The sequence below is a fragment of the Lethenteron reissneri genome, chromosome 26 (assembly GCF_015708825.2).
Source record: "Lethenteron reissneri isolate LAM-NWPU_2019-01 chromosome 26, ASM1570882v1, whole genome shotgun sequence".
In the NCBI taxonomy this organism is placed as follows: Eukaryota; Metazoa; Chordata; class Hyperoartia; order Petromyzontiformes; family Petromyzontidae; genus Lethenteron; species Lethenteron reissneri.
This window is the reverse complement of record NC_083804.1, coordinates 23,349,235-23,377,028: the sequence shown is the minus strand read 5'-3', so window position 1 is coordinate 23,377,028 and position 27,794 is coordinate 23,349,235. Positions and strand designations below refer to the sequence as shown.

General features: G+C 54.7%; 1 protein-coding gene across 8 annotated transcripts in view; it reads left to right on the top strand.

Moving 5' to 3' along the window:
• Nucleotides 1-27,794, top strand: part of LOC133347894 (DNA (cytosine-5)-methyltransferase 3A-like) — a 118,087-nt gene that overhangs the window by 31,027 nt on the left and 59,266 nt on the right. For all 8 annotated transcript variants that reach the window (XM_061560625.1, XM_061560623.1, XM_061560627.1 and 5 more), the window contains exons 5-6: nt 17,526-17,767; nt 26,674-26,811. In XM_061560625.1, the coding sequence (XP_061416609.1) occupies nt 17,526-17,767; nt 26,674-26,811 (380 nt within the window). The remainder of the gene's footprint in view (nt 1-17,525; nt 17,768-26,673; nt 26,812-27,794) is intronic.

Below are 27,794 nucleotides of genomic sequence, written 5' to 3'. Positions count from 1 at the left end.
CCACTCAAAGCGGGGAAATTAAACTCCCCGGATAGAGTCGGGACGTGCGTGTGAATTAAGCGATTACGTGAAGAATAAAAAAAAAACGCCACGGACGATCACCGCTACATCACGCATCCAGTTTCACGCGGGCATTGCCGCTAAATTTAGAAAGCGCGAGAGGAGGAGGCGTTGCCGGCGGGGCAAACCTCGGGGTTCGTGGGTCGCTGTCCGTCGCCTCCGTCGCTCCTCCTCTCTGTCCGCCGACACGGAGCGTGACGAGCGACGTCGCGGCGCTGCGATGTCTCACTGAATATTGTCCGGGTCCCTGGCAAGGCTGGGGTAGGTGAGGCACACTGGATGCGGTGTACTGGGTGGCACAGCTCGAGAAAATAATCCAGCATGCCGGTGTGCGTTAGACCCGTGTGTGTTAGACCCGTGTGTATTAGATTGGAGTGCGTTGGGCCAGTGTGTGCATTAGGCCAGTGTGTGCGTTATGCCAGTGCGCGTTCGGCCTGCGCACGCTAGTTAGGCTGGTTTGTGTGCTCGGCTCACGAGGGGGGCACCGCAAGCGGCGAGCGTGTGCGCAGACAACCTCCCGGCCTGCCGGCGTAGCAAGAACGCAACGCCGATGATTCCCCAGCCTCGCTCCTCCAGCGGCTCGCTCCCACCTCGTCATCGTCGCTCCCGGCCGTGGGGGAGGTCGATGGTGGTGGTGGAGGGGAAGTCACCAGCGCCGTCCGTCTTTAAAAATTTGTCTGAGTAAAATATTACGGGCCGGCGGGGCGGTCTCCGGCCGCGGTTAAGTAACGGAGGGCAGTGAGCAACGATCAATCACTTACTTCGATTGGAACCATGTGTGCGTCGGTCCGAGATAATTGTCCTCTCTAGCGGGGGAGATCTGGTCGACCGGGACAAGGGAGCGGCACTTTGTGGTTGTTGGGGGTTATTTTTCTCTCTCCCTCTCACGATTTGCTTTCAGGAATTTGTGGCCGTAACACCGGGCGCACGTTGCTCTGCTCTCGAGAGCGATGTCACAGGCTCTTATTTTCATTGCGCATTGAAAGGAATAATACTCTGCTGTGCCGTGGTGATGTCCACAAGCGTTGCCAGATGATTTCCGCAAGAGCAAACGCATCGCCTCCTCGTGAAGTGCGCTGCGGTGTTTGTACATCGAATCGCACCGGACGTAGCCGGCCATGCTATTATCGCATAGAGCTGGACAAGTGTGCGTGGCCATCTATTAAACTTTCACAGCCCACACTTAAGGCAACGTCGCACTACAGCGTGTGTGTGTGTGGTGTGGCGCGTGTGTGTGTGTGTGGTGTGGCGCGTGTGTGTGTGCGTGTGTGGTGTGGCGTGTGTGGGACGCGGTAGTGTCGCGGTTAGCGCGCTGTGCCACGAACCCGGTGACCCGAGTTCGATCCACGCTCACGGTCAACACCGGCGACGATTATCTGAATTGGTCCAGGGCCTCCCCGAGGTCGACTCAGCCTCAGATGAGTACCTCGTGCAGTGTGTAGTAAACATCGCTACTCGGGAGACAAAGGCGGCCGGGCGTGTGGCTGGCCAACCACCCCCTTAGTGTGCCGTGTCGGCCTTCGTAGGTGCTGGCTAACAGCGCTTGCCCCAGCAGTATGTTGCAGGCTGTGTGTGTACGTTCGAGTTTATTTTGTTGAACCAGCCGAGAGAGCGAGAGACGAGGATAGTCCCATGTGCAAGAGTGACCCCCGTTGTGTTACACTCCACGTGATTAATGACGCGAGTTTCCTCACCCCCCCACCTCCCCGTAGCGGTGAACTTATTATGCGTGGATTTACACTCCCCAGCGCACCTTTTCTCCCTGCGTCTTTCCACCCGAAGCACCACTCTCCCTAAGCCCGTTGCTGGAGTCCTCGTAGACTCGTCACAAAGCGGCGCTCGACGGTCCAACCGGTTACGCGAACCGTCGAAGAGGCCGTCCATAAATGACGTCACGCACCTAGGGGGGGGGTCAGACATTTGTGACGATGTGTGACGAGGGGGGGGTGTTTGAGAAATGTGACGTCACATCAAAATGCGCAAATTTAAATAAATATAGACAACACGTTCTACTTAATTAAATAGACTTTTGAATGTTTTCTCCTACAACCTCAGATTGCAGCGCCACATTAAATACACACTACAATGACAATAGTTTAAAGCGATTTGAAGCATGTTTTATTTGGGGGGGGGAGGGCAGAGCTTTGTGACGTCATATTTGAGGGGGGGTTTGACTTTTAGTGACACCGTGTGACGTAAGGGGGGGGGGCTCAAAAATCGTCCAAAATCGCGTGACGTCATTTATGGACGGCCCCAAAGGGGTTCGTTGAAGGCGCACCCGGGGGGGTGGGGGGGGTGCCTCGGATGAGGGGGTCCTGGCGCAAGGCTGCGGAGGAGCGGCTGCTGCCCGCTGCCCCCCGCTCCACGTGTCCCCCCCTCTCTCTCTCTGTCTCTCCATCCTCGTCACTTTGCTGCTGGTCCTGCTGATTGCTGCACGGATGCTCGCGTGGGAATGCCAATTGCTGCCCCCCCACCCACACCGCACAACACAACGACGTGTTACCGCATTGTCTCGACTTCTTGTTATCATGTGGCCCATGTAGATATCAGAGACAACAACTGCAATTGCACATTCGGGTGGTCGAGGCGCGGAACCGCGCCAGGAGCACAGCGGAGTTGTGTATCGCCGTGATTTCTCGCGACGGTCGAATATTTTTTTATTATATTTGTAGCCACCCCACCCCGGTATTTTAAAGCGCCAGGTTGAGCTGCATGTTGTTTCCCCGAGCGGCTTGTGATCCAGAGAATACGATATCATTTTTAAAAAATCCTATTGTATTTCCTACGTTTATTTTTTTTTAAATGGCTTTGTGAAAAAAATAAACCATTTCTCTAGCTTTACTCTTTGGTTCTTTCGGTAAAGTCACGTAGGTATAAAATACAATAATTCACGACGTTTCGGGCGCAACACAAGAGTCCGTAATCAGGTGGGAAAGCATGGTCTGCTGCTGAGGCAGACTGTTGTAAAAGGTTTGAAATGGGTGTAGCCCAAGTGTCATAAAGAAGTGGCCGGGGCTCGTGATGTTAATGTGAGAAATTATCTATTTTATTTATATCTCAGAATTTTGGCGGCATTTTTTGAAAACTGACGCCAACGCATGCGCGTGTGTCTGGGTCGAGGTTCTATCGCACTCTTTGTGACACTTTGAGTCGACGTTGAGTCGGGGTGGGGGGTTAGCGCGACGAGAGGAGACTAAATACTGCTCGTCACTTATCCGCCCTGACCAATTGACCGCTCCGCACTGCGCGTATCCGAGATCCATTTCACATCTCCGCCAACACAGTAACGCCTCACGGCCCCCCACCCAGCGAGTCAGATGTGCAACGTCGTTGTACGGACCCCTTAAAACAAGCTTCATTATCACGGCAACTGCAGTTGCGGGCGCCGTATCGCGGATGTGGCAGCCGGTTCCGCCGCGGCCCCAAGGGACGCGCTTTTATTCCGAGGGGATTGATGTCCCCACTCTGTCGTGGGGCTGCACTCTGACTGGCGTTCGCTCTCCGCGATCCGTGCGTTCCTCTGTGTCGCAAGGATCGCTCGCTGTACGAGCGATCTCCCCCCCCCCCCCCCCCCCCCAATAGCGGTGTAAAAATTAATATTTTTATATTTTTCCACTACATTTGATAAATACTGGCTTTTCAGGTTTTCTTGTCAAGCGCAATGGCTTTGCAGCTGACGTGGGGGGAGAGAAAAAAGGAGGGGTTGGGATTAGGGTAAAGTTACCGGGTTAGGGTTTTGAATTCTCATTTTTTTTTTTACGTTCGTTTAAAAGCCCAGCTCGCAGCGTACTGCGGCAATTGCGAGTGACTGGAGACGAAGGGCGAGCGGGCGTGGGAGTTGCCTGCGCGGCGACAGCTTCTAGGAAATTTCAGATCATTGATCTCCCTCGCCGGTCGCTCTCCCCTCCATTGCCGCTCACCTGCGCAAGAGTGCGGCGGTCCAGCAGCAGCAGCAGCAACAAAACACGCCACGGTACCGTCATACAGGCGCGGGGATGCCTTCACCCGCGCAGCGGATCGATAAAGGTGCTGCGTGGAGTTCTCTCACCTGAAGACGGTCGCTTGTTGTTGCGATCGAAACGTCGTGATCTATTATAGTTTCTACCCACGTGACTTTACCGAAAGAACCAAACATTATGGATTCCTACAGTCACGAAAGCGTCACATCACACGTTTACGAAATTTGGGTTTTATTATTTTTTGGTGTCGAGTCGCGAGAGCGCTCCCGCGTTTCCGCTGCGCTCGTCCCCGGCGTGTTCCTCGTAGCGAGGCGCGCGATTTTTTCTTGTCGTTTCTTTCCAGGGAAATCGTCGGCGTTGGCGAGGCCGAGCGTCGTGGTGGTCGTCGTCGGGGGCCGGTGGCACGAGGCCCACGCGAGGCCGGCCACGCCCGCAATAAAAACACTCTCCCAGTGGGTTGGCGGCGGCATGGGAGGGGGTAGCAGCACAAGACGCGTAAACTTTAATCAAACAAAGTCTCTCTGCTCCAGGCTCAAAGCCACGGGAATACAGCCAAGAACTGTGTTGTGTGTTACGGTTTATGTGCGCCATGAAGAAGGGCCATTTCCCAAAACTTATCTTCTGAATTTATTTATTTTTCTTTTAAAACCGCAATGTTATTCACGAATGTGTTTGGAGGGTTTTGTTTTTGCTGCGTTATTCTTGTTTGTGCACCACTGCCAATGCAGCGTCACCAAATCTTTTCGAGGAATTACGGGCAGCTCTGGCAACCTTTGCCGCTTGTGGACCGAGGCGGCCACATTCCATCAAGAGACGCCGCGTGAGCACGTCTCTCACGAGCGTTCCTTCTCGGATCCACGTGCCCCTCTTGTTCGTTAGTCTCCCGATATCGTTCCCCACCTGCTCCTCTCCATGCTGGAGTCGTCTGCTGTGTATACGTGTGTGTGTATCTATTAAATAGACGGACGTGCGTTGTCTGGGCAGTGACACGCGCTCTGTTCCGGGGGCCCTGTCCGGCTGTCTCGATGGCCCAAGGGGTCGAGCGTTCGGGACGAGATGCGGGAGGAACGCGCCGGGCGGCTCGTCGCTATCGTTAGAGAACGGCACGACGGGTTTGGTGGTGGTGGCGGGGGCTGCTGGGTTGGGTGGGGGGAGGCTTCATCCAGCAGTGGAGTGACCGTCGCTTGACGCGCGAGCCCGTGACGCGTCCACCCCCCCCCCCCCCTCTCGGCCATTGTTTGTGCGGAGGGGAGCGGGGAGGCAGTGCGGCGTCCCCCACCACCAGCCCCACCCCCACCACTACCCCCACCACCACCACCACCCCCACCCCCACCAGCCCACCCCCACCACCCCCACCACCCTACCACCCCCACCAGCCCACCACCCCCACCACCCCACCACCACCACCACCAGCCCACCCCCCACCACCCCCACCAGCCCACCCCCCCACCACCCGCCTCACGTCGCTCACCCAGAACCCAAACAAACCCAGACAGAGCGAGAGAGAGATCGAGGGGAGAGTCGCGGCTGCGTTCTACGGAGCGGGACGCCGGGGGGGGGAGGGGTGATGGGAGGAGTGAGGAGAGTGAGGGGAGGGGTGGGGGGAGGGGTGGGGGGAGGGGTGATGGGAGGAGTGAGGAGAGTGAGGGGAGGGGTGGGGGGGAGGGGTGGGGGGAGGGGGTGATGGGAGGAGTGAGGAGAGTGAGGGGAGGGGTGGGGGGAGGGGTGGGGGGAGGGGTGATGGGAGGAGTGAGGAGAGTGAGGGGAGGGGTGGGGGGAGGGGTGGGGGGAGGGGTGATGGGAGGAGTGAGGAGAGTGAGGGGAGGGGTGGGGGGGAGGGGTGGGGGGAGGGGTGGGGGGAGGGGTGGGGGGAGGGGTGAGGAGAGTGAGGGGAGGGGTGGGGGGAGGGGTGGGGGGAGGGGTGAGGGGAGGGGTGAGGAGAGTGAGGGGAGGGGTGGGGGGGAGGGGTGGGGGGAGTGGGAGGAGGGTGATGGAGGAGTGAGGAGAGTGAGGGGAGGGGTGGGGGGAGGGGTGGGGGGAGGGGTGATGGGAGGAGTGAGGAGAGTGAGGGAGGGGTGGGGGGAGGGGTGGGGGGAGGGGTGATGGGAGGAGTGAGGAGAGTGAGGGGAGGGGTGGGGGGAGGGGTGGGGGGAGGGGTGGGGGAGGGGTGGGGGGAGGGGTGAGGAGGAGTGAGGGGAGGGGTGGGGGGAGGGGTGGGGGGAGGGGTGAGGGGAGGGGTGAGGAGAGTGAGGGGAGGGGTGGGGGGAGGGGTGGGGGGAGGGGTGAGTGGAGGGGTGATGGGAGGAGTGAGGAGCGTGAGGGGAGGGGTGGGGGGAGGGGTGGGGGGAGGGGTGAGGGGAGGGGTGAGGAGAGTGAGGGAGGGGGAGGGGTGGGGGGAGGGGTGGGGGGAGGGGTGAGGGGGGGTGAGGAGAGTGAGGGGGGAGGGAGTGGGGGAGGGTGGGGGAGGGGTGGGGGGAGGGGTGAGGGGGGAGTGAGGAGAGGGGTGGGGGGAGGGGTGAGGGGAGGAGTGAGGAGAGGGGTGGGGGGAGGGGTGAGGGGAGGAGCCGGCTGTCGGGTGCCGTCGCCATGGCAGCCACACTGCAACGCGGCCCGAGTATTCGACGGCCCCGCTCGTGGCCAACGCCGGTGACGATTTATCTCCCTTCGGGTCGACTCGGCCCCCCCTCAGGTCGACTCGGCGTCGAGACGAGCACCCCGGTGCGGTGTTGGGGGTGAACGTCGCCGCGGGGGGGGGGGAGACAAAGGCGGCCGGGCGTGGTGCTGGCCAAGCCCCACTCCCTCGTGCGCCGTGCCGGCTTTCAGAGGCCCTCGCTTGCAGCACTTGCCCCAACAGTCTATTAAGGGTCTTTGTACTTGCTATGGCGTACACACATCAGCACTGGGGGATACAAAGGTGGCCAGGCGTGGGGGTTTTCTCCGGCCACGCCAGCCCTTCGTGCGCCTGGTGGCTTGTATAGAGGGGCTCGCCATCTTCACTCGCCCAGAGTGCCGGCAAGGCCGCAGCCATTGGGGGTCTGGGGGTCCCAACCCCAGAAAAAAAATTCTGAATTTGAAAAATAATTTCCTGCCCTAAAATATTTTAAAAATTCACTAACACATGGATTGGACTCTTTTTTTTATTTACAATAATGCCGAATAGTGTATTGTATTACATTGCTCTGTTTTTTACTTTTTTTACCATTTCTTGTTTCATTGTATGTAATGGCAGAGATTAGGGATTAATAAAGTACAACCATAACCACAATCATATCAACAGAAATCTATGCATTGATTTATATTAAGACGTCCAGATATTGTGGCCAAGTTTTAACAAATTGTTTTTATTTACATAGCATAGCAATAATTTGTTTAATACCAAAATATTGGGGGGGACATTTTGAGCATATTTGAATATTGGTGGGGGATGTGTCACCCCCAACGTAAATAATAATTACGGCCTTGAGTACCGGTATACGTAGGACGTAACTTGATGGGGTATTGCCCGTCGTACCGTGTGTACGTGTTCGCAGCAGTTCATCGGCTGGCTTTGGCCACCAATGTCAATGGCTATTTGAAGCGGGCATCGGCCCCCCTCTCTCTGTGTGCGCTGTGTCAACATTAGCACTTTGGAAACAAAGGCGGCTGGTCTGGCCGTGGTGCTGGCCACGCATCCCTGCCATCCGTCACACTGGCCCCCTCAATGGGTCAAGGCGGCTCTTAGCACCGCCGATCTATAAACCAAAGCCAGGGAGAGCGGTCGGTGTCTGTCAATCGGTCGGCGCGCAGCTCTGCGCTAAGATGACAGGACGGTGAGCCAAGGGCTTGTCCATTGCTGGTTTGGCCTTCCCCTTGGTCTGCTCAGCCTCGAACAAAATGTATATAGTGTTCTCTGTCAGAGTGATGGGAAGACAAAGGCAGCAGCAGCAGTAGGCTGTGGACCAATCACGAACAGCGCTTGGTACAGGAGTAGAGCCAGTGTGTACATGCGGTCTGTGTCTTTATCATTGGCGTGAACGCACGGGCGTGATGATGGAGAGATCTTGCGCGTGTGCTCATGTGTGCGCTCGCTAATGTTCTGTCAGTACATGGTGCTCATATGGCTCATGATGGCCTTCGTCCAAATCCATAATTGCACAGTAAAGGGTCCTCAGGAAAATAATTGACGCTTGAATATGTTTTTTTCCACATCGACGTGAAACTTGTTAAACATATATATGTGAAAGGACCCACATAACACGTGACAAATAGTAGACGCACAGTGACGCTGTCATAGTTGCCTTCATCGGCCTTAGCGGTGGAAATAGCACTCATGTCAAGAGGAGCTTGCAGCCTGGAGTAGCTTACGCATTCAACAACCGCCGTTCGCCACGAAGTGGAGGTGACGTCGCCAAGGCGCTTGTGCCAGGCTATGTGCACTTTGCGAAGTGTTGAAGGAGGTCACAGAACAGACCGACGCGCGTGGCCATTGCCTCCGCGATGAGTCTCAACATTGACGGACCCTGATCGTCGCGCTGCACGTTTAACCGAGCCCCTCCTGTAAACACCGCGCGCTTTGGCGTTGTACTGCACTCTCTCGAGCGGCGCTTCTCAGCCTTCTCAACTCCACGGCGCAGACTTTCGAGTTTGTTCCATTTTCCCGGCGCACCAAACCAAATACTCACCGTGGTGCCCAGGCGGGTGGGTGGGAAGGCGTCGTCGTTGCGGCCGTTTGCCTGCCCAACTGCGTGTGTGCAACCGAGGGACTTGAGAGGGCCCAGGGTGGGGGTCGACGTCTGTGCCAGGACGAGAGGTGTGGAGTGGGGGGGCTTGAAGGTCTTTCCTTTCCCATAATTCATAAAATCTGGCGGCACACCTGGGAGTTTTGCCGCGGCAGGCCGGTCTACCGCGGCTCTGAGGCGGTGGTGTGCAACGCGTGGCCCCAGCCCGGCTGTGGGAAGTGGTCCAAAGAGTTTGCTGCAGATCCTCGGACGTAGGATTTGCAAACAAAAAATGTGGTTGGTGCATAGCGGACCACAAACATGTGTTGAGGGTTGACAGTGGCAGAGTCTACTGTTTCAGAAAGGTCTAGAATCGCTGAACAAGTGGTGATGTTGAACCTTGCCCTGTCTGCGCGAGTGAGTGTGCACACGCACACGTGTGTCTGAGTATGTGTTTTTACGTGCATGACGTGAATGTGCTTGTTTATAAACAAATAGCGACTGGGAAAGGTGTTTGCCAACCCACTCCCTCATGCTCTGTGCCGGCCTTCATAGGTGCTCGCTAACAGCACCTGCCCCAACAGCCCATGTGGCTACAGCGGGGATCGTTGCTCTGCATTCGTATGCATCCTGGCCAGTGCATGTGTGCAAATGGGCCCTTGCTTACGTGATAGTCCGTACATCATCTGAGCCATCTGTCAGAGATGAAACAACCGGTGATGTTTTTGTGATTATTGAGGATTGCTTAAGTTGTCAGCAACCCAAGTCGGCTGTGACTAAGCAAACCGGAGAGTGGCAGGGCTGGTCTGGCACTGGTAACCTCTCGGCGTGTGTTTGTTTTGCACAAATGTGGACTGCAGGCCTTGGCGTAGCGTGGTTGGCATGGGCACCGGTCGGTGCAAGCTTAGAAACGGTGACCCCCTATTCCTATTTTTACTTCACCAGGTAAAGCCTACTGAGCCACGTGGCTCTTTATTAGAAGCGACCTCGCCGCAGATGATTGCTCAACAAAGTGGGCTTAATCGTGTGGAAATTTATTGCAGCCAAACATTCTAAACGCACGTTCCTAAATGTTGAGGGGAAAACCGGAGGACCCAGAGAAAAATCCACGCGACCATGGGTAGAAGGAGGCATGTAAACCCCAAATATACAGCAGGCGCCAGGGTGAGGATTGAACCCACGACCCCTTGCATACAAGGCAAGGTAGTTAACATCTCCTAGCCACTGCGGCGCCCCCCCCCTCCCCCTTTGTCCAATTTCCCTCCTTGTCCGTAGCGCGGTGCCTGGCTCATTGCCGTGCGTGGGCCCCCGATGGAGTTGCAGCGCCTGCGCACAGCTCGCTAGTTACGCCGCTGGCTCCAGGGAAGGAAACAACACGACGTGGATTTTAGATAGCGGGCGACCGAAACGCGAACCCATCTGAGGACACTGCGCAGAAACCGAGCGGCGCGTGTAGACTCCATCGATTCACCAATTGACTTTTGACTTTAAACTTTCGTGACTGCAGGAATTCATATTCTATGGTTCTTTCGATAAAGTCACGTAGATATAAAAAATAATGAAAATGAAAATAAAGTGAAAAAAAATAATAAAACATCACGACGTTTCGACCGCAACACAAGCGGTCGTCATCTACGTGACTTTACCGAAAGAACCAAGAATATCGCCAATTGACATCTATTTGAAATCTCACCGCGCGCGTGCCACGACGCCGGTGGCGAATTGCGCTCGTTAAGGACTGCAAACCGTTCCGAGCACCTCCGCTCGCCAGTGGTAGAAGTAATCCTCGATTGTTTCATCGATTCGTGACCTTTCATGATGTTGCCTGGGAGAGGTGGGGGGGAAGGCGGGGGAGGGGGTAAGGGTGGGGGTGGCTTGTTACGGTTTTCACTGAAAAGGGTAAAACCTTGGGGACGTTTAGCGCAGATTTGTGTCTGCATTCGCGATCCCTTATTCAATTACATCAGTAAAATTAGGCGCAAAGCGACTTTTACCTTTTTAGTTTCACTTCGACGGGTGGCACCAAGTCAAGAATGAACTCTGCGGGTGATTTGACGGACGCTCAATGCCTTTGCACTGTGTCAATCACAAATGCCAGGGTCTTGAGAGCTGGTTGCATCTGTGTGTGGTTGTGGTCCGTGCGTGTGGCTAATGTTCTGCGATGTGACCCGAGTTTATATTTACGGTTGTTTTGACAAAACATAAAAAAAATTGTGTCCGTATCTGGCTGAGAGCTCGTCTAGGTCAGCTCAGCCTGAAATGAGTGCCGCGATTGGTGTGTCAGTGATGGCTGATCGTTGACTCACCACCGCGTTATCGGTGGTGCAAGGCAGAGCATTTGCACCCACAAACAGAACATTTATCTTAACATGTGCACTATTAGTGGATTTTTCCAATGTTTCATTATTATTATGACTGTGCTTTGTGTGTGCAAGTGGGCATGAGTGTGCTGGCACACGTTGGCCTTTACATTTGTAAGAATCCGCGGAACATTAATCATGAAAATTAAAGAAAGTTTCTATTTTTAAGGTATACTTTTGCATGGGGGGAGGAAAAAATGTGCATTAAAATATGCAAACTGTACATAAGTGACTCCTACACGTGTGTGAGCACATGCGTGTGTAGGTGTGCGTGGGAGTGTGGGTGCGTGGCTGCTTGTGCGAGAATCGTGGTGTGGTGGTCAGCGCTATAATTCCAGGGACTCCACTTTATTTCCTGGCCATGCGCACCAGGAGTGATCAATATCTGCCTTGCTTCGGCCAGCCGAGCCAAAACTGAGCACCTGGCGAAGTTTGTCAAAGTACAAAACAACGCAAACGTGGGTTTGCGTTGTGTCCAAACGCGAGCGCATTGCCAAGCAGCTGTCTACAAACGGTGGTCGTGTTTGGTTAATAGACACAGGGGGAGTCAGGCAATCATAGGCGGAGGAGAACAGGAAGACCTTGCGGAGCCTGGACTTGAACACGAAAAGGGAGTCGACAGCCCAGATGGCTGGGGGAAGATAGCGCCAGACTGGGGGGGGGGGGGGGGGGGGGAGACAGCAGATGAGAATGAGCGACCTCCCACTGAACAAAGGTTGACTGGTTGCTTTGACAGAAGGCCTTGGTTGCTGGAGTAGAGAGTGCGTGGAGGGGAGTAGAGTGAGATGAGAGGGGAGAAGAGCGCATGGAGGGGGGTAGAGTGAGATGAGAGGGGAGAGGCAGGAGAGTGCGTGGAGGGGAGTAGAGTGAGATGAGAGTGGAGAGGGAGCAGAGCGTGTGGAGGGGAGTAGAGTGAGATAAGAGTGGAGAGGGAGGAGAGTGTGTGGAGGGGAGTAGAGTGAGATGAGAGGGGAGAGTGAGTGGAGGGGAGTAGAGTGAGATGAGAGGGGAGAGGTAGGAGAGTGTGTGGAGGGGGGTAGAGTGAGATGAGAGTGGAGTGGTAGGAGAGTGCGTGGAGGGGAGTAGTGAGATGAGAGGGGAGAGTGAGTGGAGGGGAGTAGAGTGAGATGAGAGGGGAGAGGCAGGAGAGTGCTTGGAGGGGAGTAGAGTGAGATGAGAGGGGAGAGGCAGGAGAGTGCGTGGAGGGGAGTAGAGTAAGATGAGAGGGGAGAGGCAGGAGAGTGCGTGGTGGGGAGTAGAGTGAGATGAGAGGGGAGAGGGAGCAGAGCGTGTGGAGGGGAGTAGAGTGAGATGAGAGGGGAGAGGCAGGAGAGTGCGTGGAGGGGGGTAGAGTGAGATGAGAGGGGAGAGGCAGGAGAGTGCGTGGAGGGGAGTAGAGTGAGATGAGAGGGGAGAGGTAGGAGCGTGCGTGGAGGGGGGTAGAGTGAGATGAGAGGGGAGAGGCAGGAGAGTGCGTGGAGGGGAGTAGAGTGAGATGGGAGGGGAGAGGTAGGAGAGTGCGTGGAGGGGAGTAGAGTGAGATGAGAGGGGAGAGGGAGGATAGTGCGTGGAGGGGAGTGGAGTGAGATGAGAGGGGAGAGGGAGGAGAGTGCGTGGAGGGGAGTAGAGTGAGATGAGAAGGGAGAGGGAGGAGAGTGCGTGGAGGAGAGTAGAGTGAGATGAGAGGGGAGCGCGTGGAGGGGAGTAGAGTGAGATGAGAGGGGAGCGCGTGGAGGGGAGTAGAGTGAGATGAGAGGGGAGCGTGTGGAGGGGAGTAGAGTGAGATGAGAGGGGAGAGATAGAGCGCATGGAGGGGAGGGGTAGGCAGGCGCTTTGTCCCTTGTTATTTTTGCCCTCAATGTATTTATTTGTTGTAATACTTGGCGTCATCTTTATCTTCAGTCATTATGTTTGCTTGTTTTGATAATAATTGGCTCGGACCGCCTTGTGCCGTTGTTATCTAAGACTCGTGCGCGTGTGCGTGTTGGCGTACACAATCGTTGATGTCCTTGCGGTTTGTATTCCCCTGGCCACGACGTGAGATGTTGATCCACGTTTCCCCGACACGAGCCGAGCTGGCCCAGCACTGGCCCCTGCCGTGAGCGAGAGCGTTGGCAGCCCGGAGAAATCTAAAAACACAGCGGGGACAGCAAAAAAACACCGTGCTTCGTGAGCACAGGAGACACGCACAGTGGCTGTTTGGCAGCAGGTAGCGATTCAGGCTCACGGGTTTGATTCGAGCATTCACTCTCATTTTAAAATTCTGGTGAGTGTTGCAGACAAAGTTTGAGTCTCAAAATTCTGATTTTAAAGATTCTGACTTGTGGCTGCAGGGGTCACGCTTTGGTACACGATACGATGCGTGAATTGATCATCGTTTACCCACTGAGTCTCAGGACTCTTTTCCAGGAGGATCCTGCCAAGTAGGAGGCAATGTTGCTGCTGCTGCTGTGTGTGATCCCAATCGAGTAATTTTTCAGGCTATTTTTTTCAGCATCGGTACATTTACGCAAAATAAATTTACATTGCATGTTTTTTTTGTTTGTTTTAGCAGAAGGGGGGAAGAGAATAACAACCTCCTCACAGAATAGCGCCCGAGTGGGCCATAGACAGAGGTAGAGAAGGAAAGTCACGAGCCTGAACTTGAACAGTGACAGGGAGCCAATGGCACAAATTTCTGGGGGAGTGACTTCCAGACTGCGGGGGAGGGGGGGCGGGCAGAAGGTAATGTCTGTTTTGTTTTTGAAAAGCCAAGACATATGTTCCCGGTAGCGAACAGGACCTTTAAAAGATGTGTTCTTGGCTTGTGCGTGCGGGGCCAGAGCTCGGCTCACTGTCCTCCTGGCGGGGCCTCGTTATGTGATCTGCACGCAGCACCACGTTTATGGCGCCGCGAACTCGGCCACGGACGGTGACATCGCACCGCCGCCAGGAATTCGCCGGGAATAAGGTCTTTGGGCCCCCAATATTCATCGGGCGCGAGAAGTTAGATACAAATGGGCATCAGGGCCGCGCTGATAAACGAACGCACACTCCCCCGCGCGCGCTCAGATAACACGGAGACGCGTGAGAGCCGCACCGTTCGTAGATTGACGGATAGGCGGGTAGCATGACACAGGTTTGACAGTCACTGACTTGCTGCCCAATGGCGACTCGTGCTCTCTCTCTGTGCGTGCTTTATATCGGCACAGAGAGCACAACTCTAAGCCTGAAGAGATTGTCTCTTGCCCAGGCTATGAGATGGAGCACACTTAACTCTTCCCACGCACGCTCCACGTGTTGTCTCTTGCTAGCGGGTGAATACAGCGGCACGCCGGGGGCTACGCTGCCGCACGTGGATTGTAATGCAGCACTGTGGAGGCAGCAGCAGCGAGGTTTGGTGGTTCGCCGCACACAGATGATGTTTGTGAAACTCCCTTCCCGTGGGCGTCGAGGAGATGCCGTACCCTGGCTCGCCAGGAGAGGCAGGACAGCAAGTGTGGACTAATCGCCATCTGTTTCTATCTGTATGGGCATGGAGCCCCCTCGCGCACGGTGTGGGTTTTCTCCGGGTGCTCCGGTTCCCTCCCACGTGTATATAATAAACACAAGTCGTCACTGATTGGCTAAGAACCTCTCACAATAAACGTGGCAACAGCAGCAGGACCCTCCTGAGTCCTGGGACTGTGTGGCTCTCCTGGATAAATAAATATATATTGGTATCATGGGCTGGAGCGGTGGTGCAGCGGTTACCACAATGTGCTGTCCAAACTGCGACGACCCGAGTTTGATTCCCGGCCATGGTACTTGCGTCCCGCTGCATCCTTCATCAACTCGTGGCGAAGTATGGTCAAACAACCCCTTTGATGGCGACACGACATTGAGAGGCCTTTGATCGGCAGTGGAGCGACATGGGGCTGTGAATATTTTTATCGTTAATATAGTTTTCAATGTAATTCTGTTGGCATCGTGCGATCCTGCAAAGCGTCTGACCCGATTCTCTGTCTGCGATGGTCGCGTTTTGGCAAGCTGTATGACTCACAGTACTGCCGTCAAGCACTTCTGGGCGATTCTGTGTTTTGTTAAAAGCTGCATTTGAAAGGTTTCCATATCCGTTCTATTTTGAGGCATGAGCTCAAATATCTCCAATGCGGCCGAGGGCGCTTCCTGGAGGTCAGCTGGCTGACAACCATCGCGGCGTAGATCTCAGCAATAGCCAGAGATAAACAGGCTCTGGGTTGGATGAATGACGGAACAACATTTGAGATGATTGACATTTTAACTATTTGTTCTGGGGCAACCCCAAAAATAACTCCCAATAATCGCGGATGCAGGAAAAGAAAAAAACATTCGGCGCGAACTCTTTCGATCGAGCCACGCTGATTTCTGAATCAACATCCAAGGGAGTTTTTTTCTAAGACGAGGCCTCTCGTTCATCGACGAGGCCTCTCACTTTGTGAAAGGTTCCCCGTGGCCCCTCCCAAGGCGAAGTTGTCGTTGCAGTATTCACAATCGTGTTTGTTTTGGTGTCTTGTCGTGTTACCCACAAAATTAATTTGGCGGTCCGCCTTTGCACACTGAAGCGAAGGGGAGGGGAAAAAACCCTCCAAACCCTCCACACATCGCAGAGAGGAACAGCGCTGCCGCTGTCGTGAGCGCAACTCAGAGTGGCCGCCAACTCGTAAAGGTCACGGAGTCACAGCAATCCGCTGCGTAACAGACTTGAACCAGTGGTGAAAATTCCACATTCCCGTGAAGGGGATGAATCAATCTTAGGTGGCCGACTGCTGTTGATATCCCACAGAGTTCTCATTTTGGTGATGCTCAGCCACGATGAATCCACTGTTGGATGGATTATGGCATAAGTACGTAACACGGCTCAAGATGTGCTACTTTCCATACTCTGAAGCTGTTTAATGTTCGGATCGTATCTGGCCAGTGTCTGTAACCAAGTCGCCAGGAATGTGCCTGATTCCGTGAGATCTCGGAAACTAAGCAGGTATGCATCTGGACAGCGTTTGGATGGGTGCATAACAGGTGCTGTAGGCTGCCACAGGTGTTCTACGTGGCAGGCAGCAGGGGACAGCGCAGGGTGATCTGTCGTTGTGCTGTACCTCTGTGCTCCCCGCTTTCAGTAACCAAGCGCGGCGACGTTCGACGCGACAACCACAGCGACCCGTGCGGCGGTTGCGATTCAGGCCCTCATCCAGAAGTAGATTAGGAAAGGCGGCCGCGTATGTGCGAGCGTACCTTCGCTTGCGTAACGCGGCCGCACGGTGAGGCGCCAGCGTCGCGTGACGCTCGCGCGATCGAAGTGCGGCGGCGGAAGCCGCTCCGGTCGGGGCTCGGCACAACCCGCCCTTGGGAGCCCCGCCGGCTCCGGCCTCGTTTATCTTGCTCTCTCAATTCCCCTCTCCATTCTCCCCTTTTAGCAAAAACGTCGCCGAGCAAAACGCAGGAAATTAATAAACAAGCAGCGGTTACTCCGTGGGCAACGTGGCAGCACGTGTGGGTTGTGCCACGTCCTGATTCCTGGCCATCTTAGCTGTCAGTCGTGCTCGCTGCCTATGGTACAATACACTGCCAGCACAGCAACAACAATAATGATGGTTAAGTACAGCTGTGTATCAGTATCAGTCTACTGCTGGACGAAGGCCATCGTGCACGAGAATTGAATTTGCGGTTTGTGGGAACGATTTTTCACTCGTCACGCCACTAGAAGTGGTGGTGGCCGATTGCCGAGGCTAACGAGAAAGCGCACGCCGTGGAGGTCGGGCGATGAATTCGGCTCGTCGAAGTGTGGCCAGGGTTGCCGCCACTCCTGGCTCGTCCTGGGAGATCTGTAAGTCTTCCCGGGCACGTTAGAATTCTTGGTGTTTTGACTGTCGCGTGATAATCCACAGGCTCGAGACAACGCGATTTTACACGGTGACAAATTATTCGGTGGTGGTGCTGCTGCTTCGGCAGTGGTGCACAGACACTAACAGCAACAACAAACTCGACACATTCATTAAAAATACTGCCTAACCCCTCGTGTACTCTGAAGAAGGGCCTGCTATATATGCGTCTCCTTGTAAGGCCGCGGTGTTATTGACGAACGTGTTGAGTTCTATATCTTGCTGATCTCGTCAAGGAGCGTAAACCATCATCACGTGAACTCTCGTCATCCTCGCACCAGCGGCTTTCGGCTCAGCCATCGAACATAGACGGTCACCGCATCACACGCGCTTTCATATACGCTTCTGCTGCCGTCTGGAACGCTCTTCCGATATTAGGAAGAACTGTGTTTAGTTTGTTGTCTCCCCCTCCACACCTCCGATTAGCAAGTTTGGCTACGTACGGTGCGAAAGAAGTTCAACGCACGGGTACGGTGTCATTCGTGACGTAGTTCTGCCCACGGTATTGCGAGGTGCCCACCGTAACCACAGCCCCCTGCCTGTGTGCGTTGGCGCTGGCGGCGCGCGGTGCAGATGGTGAGGATGACGTGGAGTGGGACATGCGGGCAACCCGCCCGGACTCCCTAGAGGACTGCCCCTCCCCCAACAGCGCATTACCCCGGCGCCCGCGTGGACGCCCGGCCAAGAAGAAGTCGAGCGAGCGCAAGCACCAGCAGCAGCAGCACCAGCAGCAGCAGCAGCACCAGCAGCAGCACCAGCAGCACCAGCAGCAGCACCAGCAGCAGCCGCAGCAGCACCAGCATCGCGGAGAGCCGGTGAGTGCGGTGCCTGATGCGCGAGCGTGCGTGTCTCTTTGTGTCCGCGTGTGTGTAGCTCACAGGCGCTCGCTAATAGTACTCGCCCCTACGGTCTGTTAGGGCTACACCGGGGATCTTTGTCTTTGTTCTAGCTCACAACAACGAGCGGCGCGCTGGGCTGCTAAAATACAGCAAGTTGGCATAGTAGGGGGCACAGGTGGTGCATCTGCCAGTCATCTCAGTCAGTCAACCCATGGCACCTGGGTCTGTCCAGGGATCTCCTGTTAGCGAGCCTTCGATACTTTGCTTGGCCTCGGAGTGCCCCTGGCTTGGCACAAGCACTGTGGTGATGTCACTGACACTTAGAGGTGAATGGCGACTCTTGCTGTTGTTGTTGTAGGTGAGGAGCGGTCGTGTAGTGGTTAGCGCGCTGTACTACGAACCAGGTGACCCGAGTTCAATCTCCACTCGCATTGGCGATGAGCAATTTAACCAGTTCTGGACTTACCCCAAGGTCGACTCAGCCTTAAATGAGCACCTCGTGCGGTGTGTAAACATCACCTAGACAAAGGCAGCTGGGCGCGGTACCGGCCACACCAGCTCACACGTGCCGCGTTGCGCTCGCTGGCGGCACTCGCCGCGCGAGTCTATTAGAGGCAACACGGAGGATCTTTGTAGTTTTCACGTGAGCACGGAAGCATTTATTTTCTGCGGCGGGGCCGAGCCGATGGCGCCTGCTCGGTGGCTCAGGCGTGTTAACCTGCAGGCGATTTGCAGGTCAGGGAGTGAAAGGTGGGGGGGGGGTGCTGCCGAGGAATGTTAAGCTCTCCGGGTTAGATTTTTGTTTTACACCTGCGGAGTTATCAAAAGGGCCAGACGCCCGACAGGTGAACCGCCCGGCGCGTGCCCACGGAAGTGCCGCTGTCGGCGTGTTCTTTTCAATCAATCAACGCCAGGTACCCCGCGAACTCATCCCCCCCACACCCCATTCCCGCCGGACAGCAACATTGCCCCTGGGTTGAGCTGCCTGGCTTCTCGCACAAAGTGCCCTCGCGGGGGCAGCTAGCGCAACTCACCGCTGACTTAAGCCCCACGGAGCAGCGGTGGCGCTGGGCGTGGAGGGAACCAAGCAAAGGTTTAGGGCCACAAGCAGCTGAAGGGCGCCCTTGAGCCACTCGGCGAGTGCGCGCACGGGACACAATTGCGAGCGGCGGACGTTTATTGGAGGCTGGCCGGTCCCAGGCCGCTCCCGGCCAACGGCAGTGACGATTATCTGTAAACCGGTCCTGGGCCTTCGTTACGTGGAATCAGCCACAAATAACAACCTATTGCGGTGTGTAAACATTGCCACTTGGGAGACAAAGGCGGCCGGGCGTGGTGCTGGACACCCACACCCTCGTATACCGTGCCGGCCTTCATAGGTGCTGCTGGCTAACAGCACTTGCCCCAACAGTCTGTTAAGGCCATACTGGGGATCTTTGTCTGTGTATCTGTACAGTGGTTGGCGTTATGCTACCATCAGTGATAAATGAACTAACCGACCCTCAGTGCTGCCTTCACTGACCCGTAGTGACCGGCGTGGTGAAGTAAGGTTAAACAACACCCGCCAATGGCAATGTGTGCGAAGGGCTTCATCCAGCGGTGGACATGAAATCTTCAAGCAGAGGTGATTGCCTGGGGAGGCAGAATGCCGGGCAGGATGTTTGGGTAGACGCCTCTTCACGGTATCATCAGGGGCCATTCCACCTCGATGCATTAATCAGAAGGCGCCGTGAGATAAATTGTAAATTAGGAGTTTCCATTGCGATTCGGATTACACAGTAACGAGCGTGTCGTGAACTTAGCCCTAATCACGCTGCTCGCGACCGCTCATTGCAGAGCGTGCACGCGAAAATGTTTACCCGCGAGCGTCGTGCGTTTTGTGTAACGTTGCCGTCGCGAACACACTCATAGTGATTCACTTTCTTTTTTCAAGGCTGTCCCGCTGACCTTAATCAACGGCGGTTATGTGCACATTGAGTGCAAGCTGTCGCGTGCGTGTGTGTGTTCCCGCGCGTTACCACACGCACGGTCGTTTGTTGTGCCTGGCCATGTGGTTCCACGCTCGGTCCAAACCACAAAAGTGGTTTGGACCGAGGGCTGACCACTTCTTTTGTGGTTCAGGGTTTCGTGGTCCGATGTCGAAGAATATTTTTTTTAATGCGTGTGTATAGAATTACGAGAAACTGATAGTGGGGATTGCCCAGTTTATAGCAGCTGCAGTATCGCATGCTTTCAAAAAGTGGCCCAAATTTTTTATTCGTGATAAAATTCAACAACCACCTCAAGATGTAAAATGCGTAAGCCTCGTTTAAAAAAAACATTTCCTTAAAATTTTGTGAGGCCCAAAAAAATATAAATTTCGTTTTTTTTACTTTCAAATCTGATGTCATATTTACATGTAGTGCCCTTCAACACCTCAGGTAATCAACTTTCATAGACCCAGGCTCCATAAAAAAAAGTTTTTCGAGTTGCCAGATTTAATCTACAAAGAACTTCTAGAACATAATTACACATTAGAATCATATCAGTCTCATTCCCTCACTCATGCATAATGTCAATGTATATTTGCCACATACAGCATTGACTCAAAGATCCCCATATAGCCCTAACAGCACAGATACACAAAATACAAAAATATCTGTGAGCGAGTACCCACGAAGGCAGGCATGACACATGAGGGGGCAAGTGGCCTGCACCACGCCTGGCCGCATATACCTCCCAAGTGGCGATGTTTACACACTGCACCAGGTACTCATTTGAGGTTCAGTCGACCTAGGGGAGGTCCCGAACTGGTATAATCGTAACTGGTGTTGGAAGTCAGTGGGAATCAAACTCGGGTCGCCGGTTCACTCACCGCTGCGCTACCGCTCCCCACGCACACACAGCTACGCACCTACACGCACACACAGCTACGCACCTACACAGACGCACAGCTACGCACCTACACACACGCACAGCTACGCACCTACACAGACGCACATGCACCTTGTGCGCACGGTGCGTGTGCGCGCTTATTGGCTATTTACCTCTTGGGCACGGCCACGCCTCGGCCGTCACACTTTATTTACGTGGCGTGGGCCAAAGTGGCTTTAACGAGGAGATCGATGGCCAGAGCTGGGAAGGGGGCAAGCACGGCCTGATGACCAACACGTGTGAGCTGTTACACGAGGGGTGCGGGGGGGGGGCCTGGGACGATGGTAGAGGGGTCTGGAGGCTGTCGAGTGCAGGCCGCGCTTCTGATTCGCCACGCAGAGCCGGCCCCGTAACGTTCGCACGTTTTTCTCGTCAAAAAATGTTCCGCCGCGCACCGCACACACACAAAAAAAATACCCACTGCGAACAATCTCGAGTTACAGCATTTGTGTCCATAATCGCACGGGCCCAGTAGGCCTCTGGTGGGGTAGCACCAAAAAAAAACATTCTTTTCAAGGGAGGAGATAGAGTGAAATGTTTTAATAATAAGTTCTGCCAGTCTCTCAGGGCGCCTCGGACGAGCTGCCTCCTCCGGCTGCCACCGCTGCTGCTTCGTTTGAAGTCACGATGGCGGGCGCTGTTGGCGAGCGGCGAGGGCACGGACGCTGTCGAACCGCGTGCCCAGCGTGTCCGTGCCCCGTGTGCCCGCGTGTCCATGTCCAGCGCGCAGAGGCCCTGCTTGTCTATTTCAAACTAAACCAAAAATATTACATCTGACACCGTTACGTCAAAGATTGCAGTACGGCCCCCCCCCCCCCCCCCCCCAAAGCGCGGGGCCCGGGGCGGTTGCCCCGATTCACCGTGACTCTGTGTTACGCTCACATGCACAAGCGTACCCGCAAACTAGAAGTGACTGTGCACGTACGAGGCTAATGGGGAAAAGGTCTCAGTTTAAAGGGCATGGAAGTAAGAAAAAAATCCCCAAATTGAGCACCAATCATTTTTATCGAATATCTATAGGCTGTGAGATGTTATAGGGTTTTTTTTTACGTTCTAGGAATCATAAAAAAAAATTCCGTGCAAATTTTTTTTTTGCTCATGGAAAATGTGCTTCCTTATCTGATGCTCACAGGAAGGGAACAGTATCTGAGTGGGAGTTGACTGTAAACGTCCACGCAAGTCGCTGAGCTCATGTATCGCAGAAACGTCTCGCCGTGCTGTCGAGCGCCTTCGCCAATCTGCTGCCGTTCCCTCCACAGGGGCAACAGCAGCTGATGAGACGGCAACGATCATTGACCGTAGTAGGAAAAGAAAAAAAAACTCCACGCGTGGAAATCACACCCACTCACAGCGAGCCCCAAATGGAAATGAGACTCACTGTACGGTGACTTTGTTTTGACATTGAAGCAGCACCGGTTTTTTTTATGCCATAAATACACGCACACAGGCACACGCGCCGTATATTTATCGCATCGCAGCATCGTGGAGAGGTGGCGGTGGCGGCGGCTTGGGGAGGCATTCGTCCAGCAGTGGATGGATCATGGCTATGGTTTTTTTCATTACTGATGATGATGACACTGCATGTGTGTACAGGACGTAAATACGCATTGACAGTTCGCTGTATTTACTGGGTCACTATGTCAGGGTGGGGTGGAGCGGTGGGGTGGTGTTCAGATCATTGCGATACAAATCCGGTGATCTGAGTTCAAATCCTAGCCAGGGCTCCACCCACACCGAGCAGTGTGGTGAAGTATTGGCAAACAAGTAATGCACTTTAAGTTTAACACGCATTGTAAATGCTGTGGCTTGGCTCTCCAACACACCGGTGTGCTGTACTAGTGACGAATTGGCCACGTTCTGTTTACGTGACAACCCGTACTAGTTGGCTGTGTCGGGTTTTAACGACACATATATTTACACGATCTAACCCAACAAACCTCTATTATGGAAGCAATACACTGTCTAATGGCTGTAGATAATATTTTGTAAGTATTATAATTGTTATTGTCGATAAATCATCATTATCAGTTATGATCTATCCTCTGTTGATCCACACATAAACATTGCCTGTGGCTCTGTAAACACTTATGTGTACGGACTAGTAACAGCTCCAGTACGTGCCGGTGAAACTTCCAGACGGCGTATTTTGGAAAATACTGCAGGAAAGCAACGTTCCCAAAAATGGCTCTCGTTCAGAATGCAAGAACGGAGTGGCCGACACTGGCCTCTGTGGCACAGGCGTGCACGGCACGCCAAACGTACCCTGCACGCCAAACGTACCCTGTACGCATTCGAGAGCGTGTCCACTGCTCGTCTTAAAAGGAATCCTCACCCGTCGGAATGCTCGGGGGTGATGCAAATGAGAAATCGTCCCGGTGTTACAAATGGTGACGTGCACGCCGGTTTACATCAGTGTTCCCAGGAGCCGAAGTGTCCGCCCGTGAGTCTTGAGGCCGGGACAGTACAAAGCCCCTCATTGTACGCACGCTCGCAGCTTGTCCGCTCCTCTGATATAGCTCACGCGTCACAGTAAAGGGTCGCCACCTTCTATTTTAACAATATGTGGACACAGATCAGCATAGAAGCCTTGTTGCTGAAAACAACACAAAAAAATCAATATCCTGGCGTATACGTGTTTGTAACAACGGCGTAAAATCCCGCGGGCTGTTTGAATCGTCAAACTATACGGGAAGAGGATGTCCAACACCGGGGATGGAGGGGATTCGCAGGTGCCAGGTGGTGGCGGTGGCGGCGGCTTTGGGGAGACCTTCAACCAGCAGTGGATCGACCATGGCTGGCGATGGAGATGGTTGAATACGCTGGTGTGCGGTGTGCTCGTTACGTTTGACATTGGCAGCGTCTGCGCTGATTATGAACGGGTGGCAACCCTACATCACCGCAACAAAATACATGAACGGGCAATACGCCTCCTCCCAGCATTTGTCACTCCCCATAAAAAATATAAAAGTAGTTTTTTTACACATTCCATCAGCCTTGTGAGAGTGATTTTTTTTTGTTTCCTGGCAGGATTTGTTTAAAACGAGCAAAACTCTGGACCGGTTTCGACATTCAGTTTCTCATCGGTCGAGCCAGGCTTTGCTTACTCAGTGTGCCATGCCCTCTCCCTGAAAACAAGACTTACAACATTGAACGCCGCACGGTTTCCCCTTGCACCGTATCTCGACACAGACGTATCTATGGGTGAGCGGTGGGGGTGGAGGTTCGTGTAATGCGGCGGTGAGTGTGCACGATCAAGCCGCCTCGTGCCATCGGTGCTGCCGCCGCTGCTAACGTGACTTTAAAGTAAACGGTAACGACCTCGTCAGGTGCAGAAAGAGACAGACTCCACCGCGGCAGAGCCGTCAACGATCAGCAAACCAAAACCCAGCACGTGCATTTGGACACAAATTTTAAAAACCACGAATATATTATAAAAGCACGGATGAGTTTGTCGGGAACATATTGCGCGGCGCGTGACTGACCTACACCGTACGCGCGAATGCATTTTTAAAAAATCGCTCAGCTGTGTTACACTCAACGGATTTTGCTCTTCGGAAGTTCAAGCAGAGGGGGCGGATTGAGCGCACAGAGTGCTTGCAGCACGAGAGGCGAGGCCGGGGGTCCCGGCAGGCCGCGGTGTTTCCCGTCCCGTGCCGCCCGGCCACTCACCGGCTGCCGCCCGCATGCGTCGATGTTTTTCCCGCGTGCGTCAAAGTTTTTCCCACGTGCGTCGATGTTTTTCCCACGTGCGTCGATGCCTCCCACGTGCGTTGATGTTTTTCCCGCATGCGTCGATGTTTCCCGCGTGCGTTGATGCAGTTTTTGTCCGAGTCACATTCGAAAAGATTAAAATACGAAGGGCCGTGGCTTCGGAAATATGAGATCATGCCACGGCTTCTAAGCCGGTTAAACGGTCGTGCGGAAAACTTGTGCATCTTCGCCATTAATTCCCAATTGATCTCACGGTCTCCCCACCGCCGCCTGGCTCCGTGCCCAAGTCCCATGCGAGTCTCTCGACGTCTCCTCCTCGAGTCGGCTGTAGGCACCCAGAATGCACCGGGTTCATCTTGGCGTGCCCTTTTGCACCGCCGTGTTGACACCGAGCTCTGACAGCGGAGCTTTGTTTGGCTAGTTTTATATATATTTTTTTAAGTTAAAGAATGTGGCTCGTCTCCCCCGCTCCCCTGCTTTGTCAGTGTAGAGTGCTGCTTGTTTAGGCGGCGGTCGGCCCTCTCTGATATTTAAAGGCGTCGACACGACCACTACCACGGCCACAAGCAGCTTCGACCGCTTCGACAATGAGCGAGTGACATTCCTGAGCGGGCCCATTATGTGTGCCACTCTACGTGTCGTGCAAAATATATATAAACATTTCTCTTGCCGCCTTTAGAAAGGCAAATCCGTGTTGCTGTTGTTATGTGAGTAGCGTGTTTAGATCCTGGCAAACACACACACACTATGGGAGTGGAGTGGGGTGGGAGACCTCTCTCAGGGCTTGACTTCAGCCAGGTCTGTCCAGGTGGGCGAGCCGTAAAATATTTCCCCACCCGGCACACCACATCCAGAATGTCTGTGCTCTCGCTGTGACTACTACTAGTCACGTGCCACCTACTGCCCCAGTCTACCTGCGACCTGGAATCATCTCCAGTGAGACGTTTAGCCCTGGTCACTCTCCGCCTCTGTCCGCTCAGCAGCGAGTCGATGGGCAAGTCTCGCGTGCTGGGGCAAAGTGTGGGACACTCCCACCTGGCCAGCGTTGGAAGAGCAGGCCAAGTGACCCTCTAGAGGGGATGTCGAGCGCGAGTGGAACACCTTCCGCCAGCAGTGGCATGAGAAGGCAGTTGCAGGGCTGCACCTTTAGGCCCCTTTTTGTACCAACCGGTGAACGCCTCGCCCGCACAGGACGCCAGAGCTCTTTAACCCCCACGACGTTTAAATACCTCCCCCCGCCCCCAACATCCCCCCCTCATCCCCACACTCACGCGGCCCTGCCAGCCGCTGTCTCCCCGCTAAGCGACGTGGAGCCGCGCATGTAACTCGGCGCGAACCATTCTGCGTCGTCGGCGCGGGGAAGTCGCGACGGGCCGGTCCACTCTCGTCCCGTGGAGGAAAGAGAATTCCCGTGACTCTCAACTGCGTCCAACGAACCCCCAGAGCAGCGTAACGCCCCTTACGCTTTGTTTACGTCACATCGGGCAATTCGAGCGAGGCGCGTTCACGTCTTGGGTCCTTTTTTGTTTACCGCAATACGAACGAGGCTGCAGACGCGTTGAGAAGTGGCGAGTGGTGATGCGTGCCGGTCGTCAGTGTGTGTGTGCAAGTGGGGGAGCGGTGGTGCAGTGGTCTGCGCGCTGTGCTCCGAATCCGGCGACCTGATTTCGACTCCCGGCTGAAATCATCGGCGAGTCATATAATGAAGTGTTCCTGAGCCTCCACTAGGTTGACTCAGCCTGAAATGAGTTCCCGGCTTGGGCGTGTAAACATCACGGTGTGGTGCTGGCCACCCACCCCTCATGCGTTATGTTGACCTTCATAGATGCCCACTGACAGCACTTCCCCCATCGGTCTGTCGAGGCTATACTGGGGATCTTTGGTGACTTTGTGAGTGCACGTATGCGAGTACATGTGTCCCTTGCATCCCGTGCATTGAAAGTCACGCTCACACATCCAGTATTCGACACGTAGAGTTGCGCGCGCGAGCGTGGATCTTCCACGTGTCACTCTTGTACTTTCCCCAATTACTCACGCACGCCAACTCCGTTCCGTCGCCTGCCCACTCACACACTCGCGAGTCGCACGAGCACCGGCGCCCAAATTCCCGCGTCTGTCCGCCCGCCCGTCCGCACGCGCGTTGCCCGGGGTGCTGTGTTGGCACGGAGTGCGCTCGCGAGTGAGTGAGTGCGTGCGTGGCCGTACCGGTGGCGAGGGGAAGGTTTTTATTTTTAATCGTCTCCTCTGTCCGCGCACAGGGTTCGGCCAAGGCACGCGGCTCGGGCTACGAGACCGGCCTTCGGCAGCGCCCGCCGCGACGTATCCTCTACCAGGCCGGCGAGCCGTTCTACTACCGGCCGCGCAAGCAGGACCTGCTGTGGCTACTCAAGAAGGAGGTAACGCGCGGTGTGCGACATGTGGCGTGGAGGCCGTGCGGTGGGGCGAATCGGCGTCAAGGAAATTGCGACCATAAACGGAATGCCTGGTTCTGTACTTCCACGTACAAACTAAATATAAAACCAACATGGATATTTTACCACGTGAAATATTGTACAACGCTGAGCTATGTAGCCCTTTTTCAGAATTGACCTGGCCACAAATGAAAGATCAACGAAGTGGCTTATGTGGAAATTGACAGCAGCCAAATACTTTAAATGCGTGATGTTGGTTCTAAATGTGGAGGGAAAACCCAGAGGACTTGGAGAAAAATCCACGCGACCACGGGGAGAGAGAGAGACACGCAAAGTCCAAATATACAGCAGGCGTCAAGGTCGGGATCAAATCCACGACTTCCTGCATACCGGGCGAGGTAGTCAACATCTCACGACTGCCACTGGTACACGCACCAACCACGCGTGGGGCGCTCGCCCAGGGAGGAACTGAATTTTCGTATTTCCACTTCGACATTTTCTGTCGTGACTCATCCCTCGCCTGCGCACCCCTTTCTGCCCACACCTTCCCACGGTGCCCAAGAGCGCATTGGGCGGTCTCGATCTCACCCTGGCAACTCTCATATTTTCCGCCGAGCTCGTACTGCGCCCAACAGAGCGGACGTCGTTCAGGGGCAGCCGTGGGCCGCTGTGTTTCTCGCGCTGCGCCATGATTGCAGTGACCTGCACTCGATTCGCGACCACGGCCAACAAATCGGTGGCGAGCGAAAGGTCAACCGGTCCTGTGCTACCCACATCACGAACCCCGCACTCACCGCCACTAACCAGCGTAGGGAAACTATGGTTAAACAACTCGCATGACTGACACGGCGTGGGAAGGTCTTAATCCAGCAGTGGATTGAGCCTGGATGGTGATGATGTTGATGGCGATAATGATTCTGCATTGGGTGAACTTTGGCAATGAATAACAAGTGGAATAAAAATAAGAG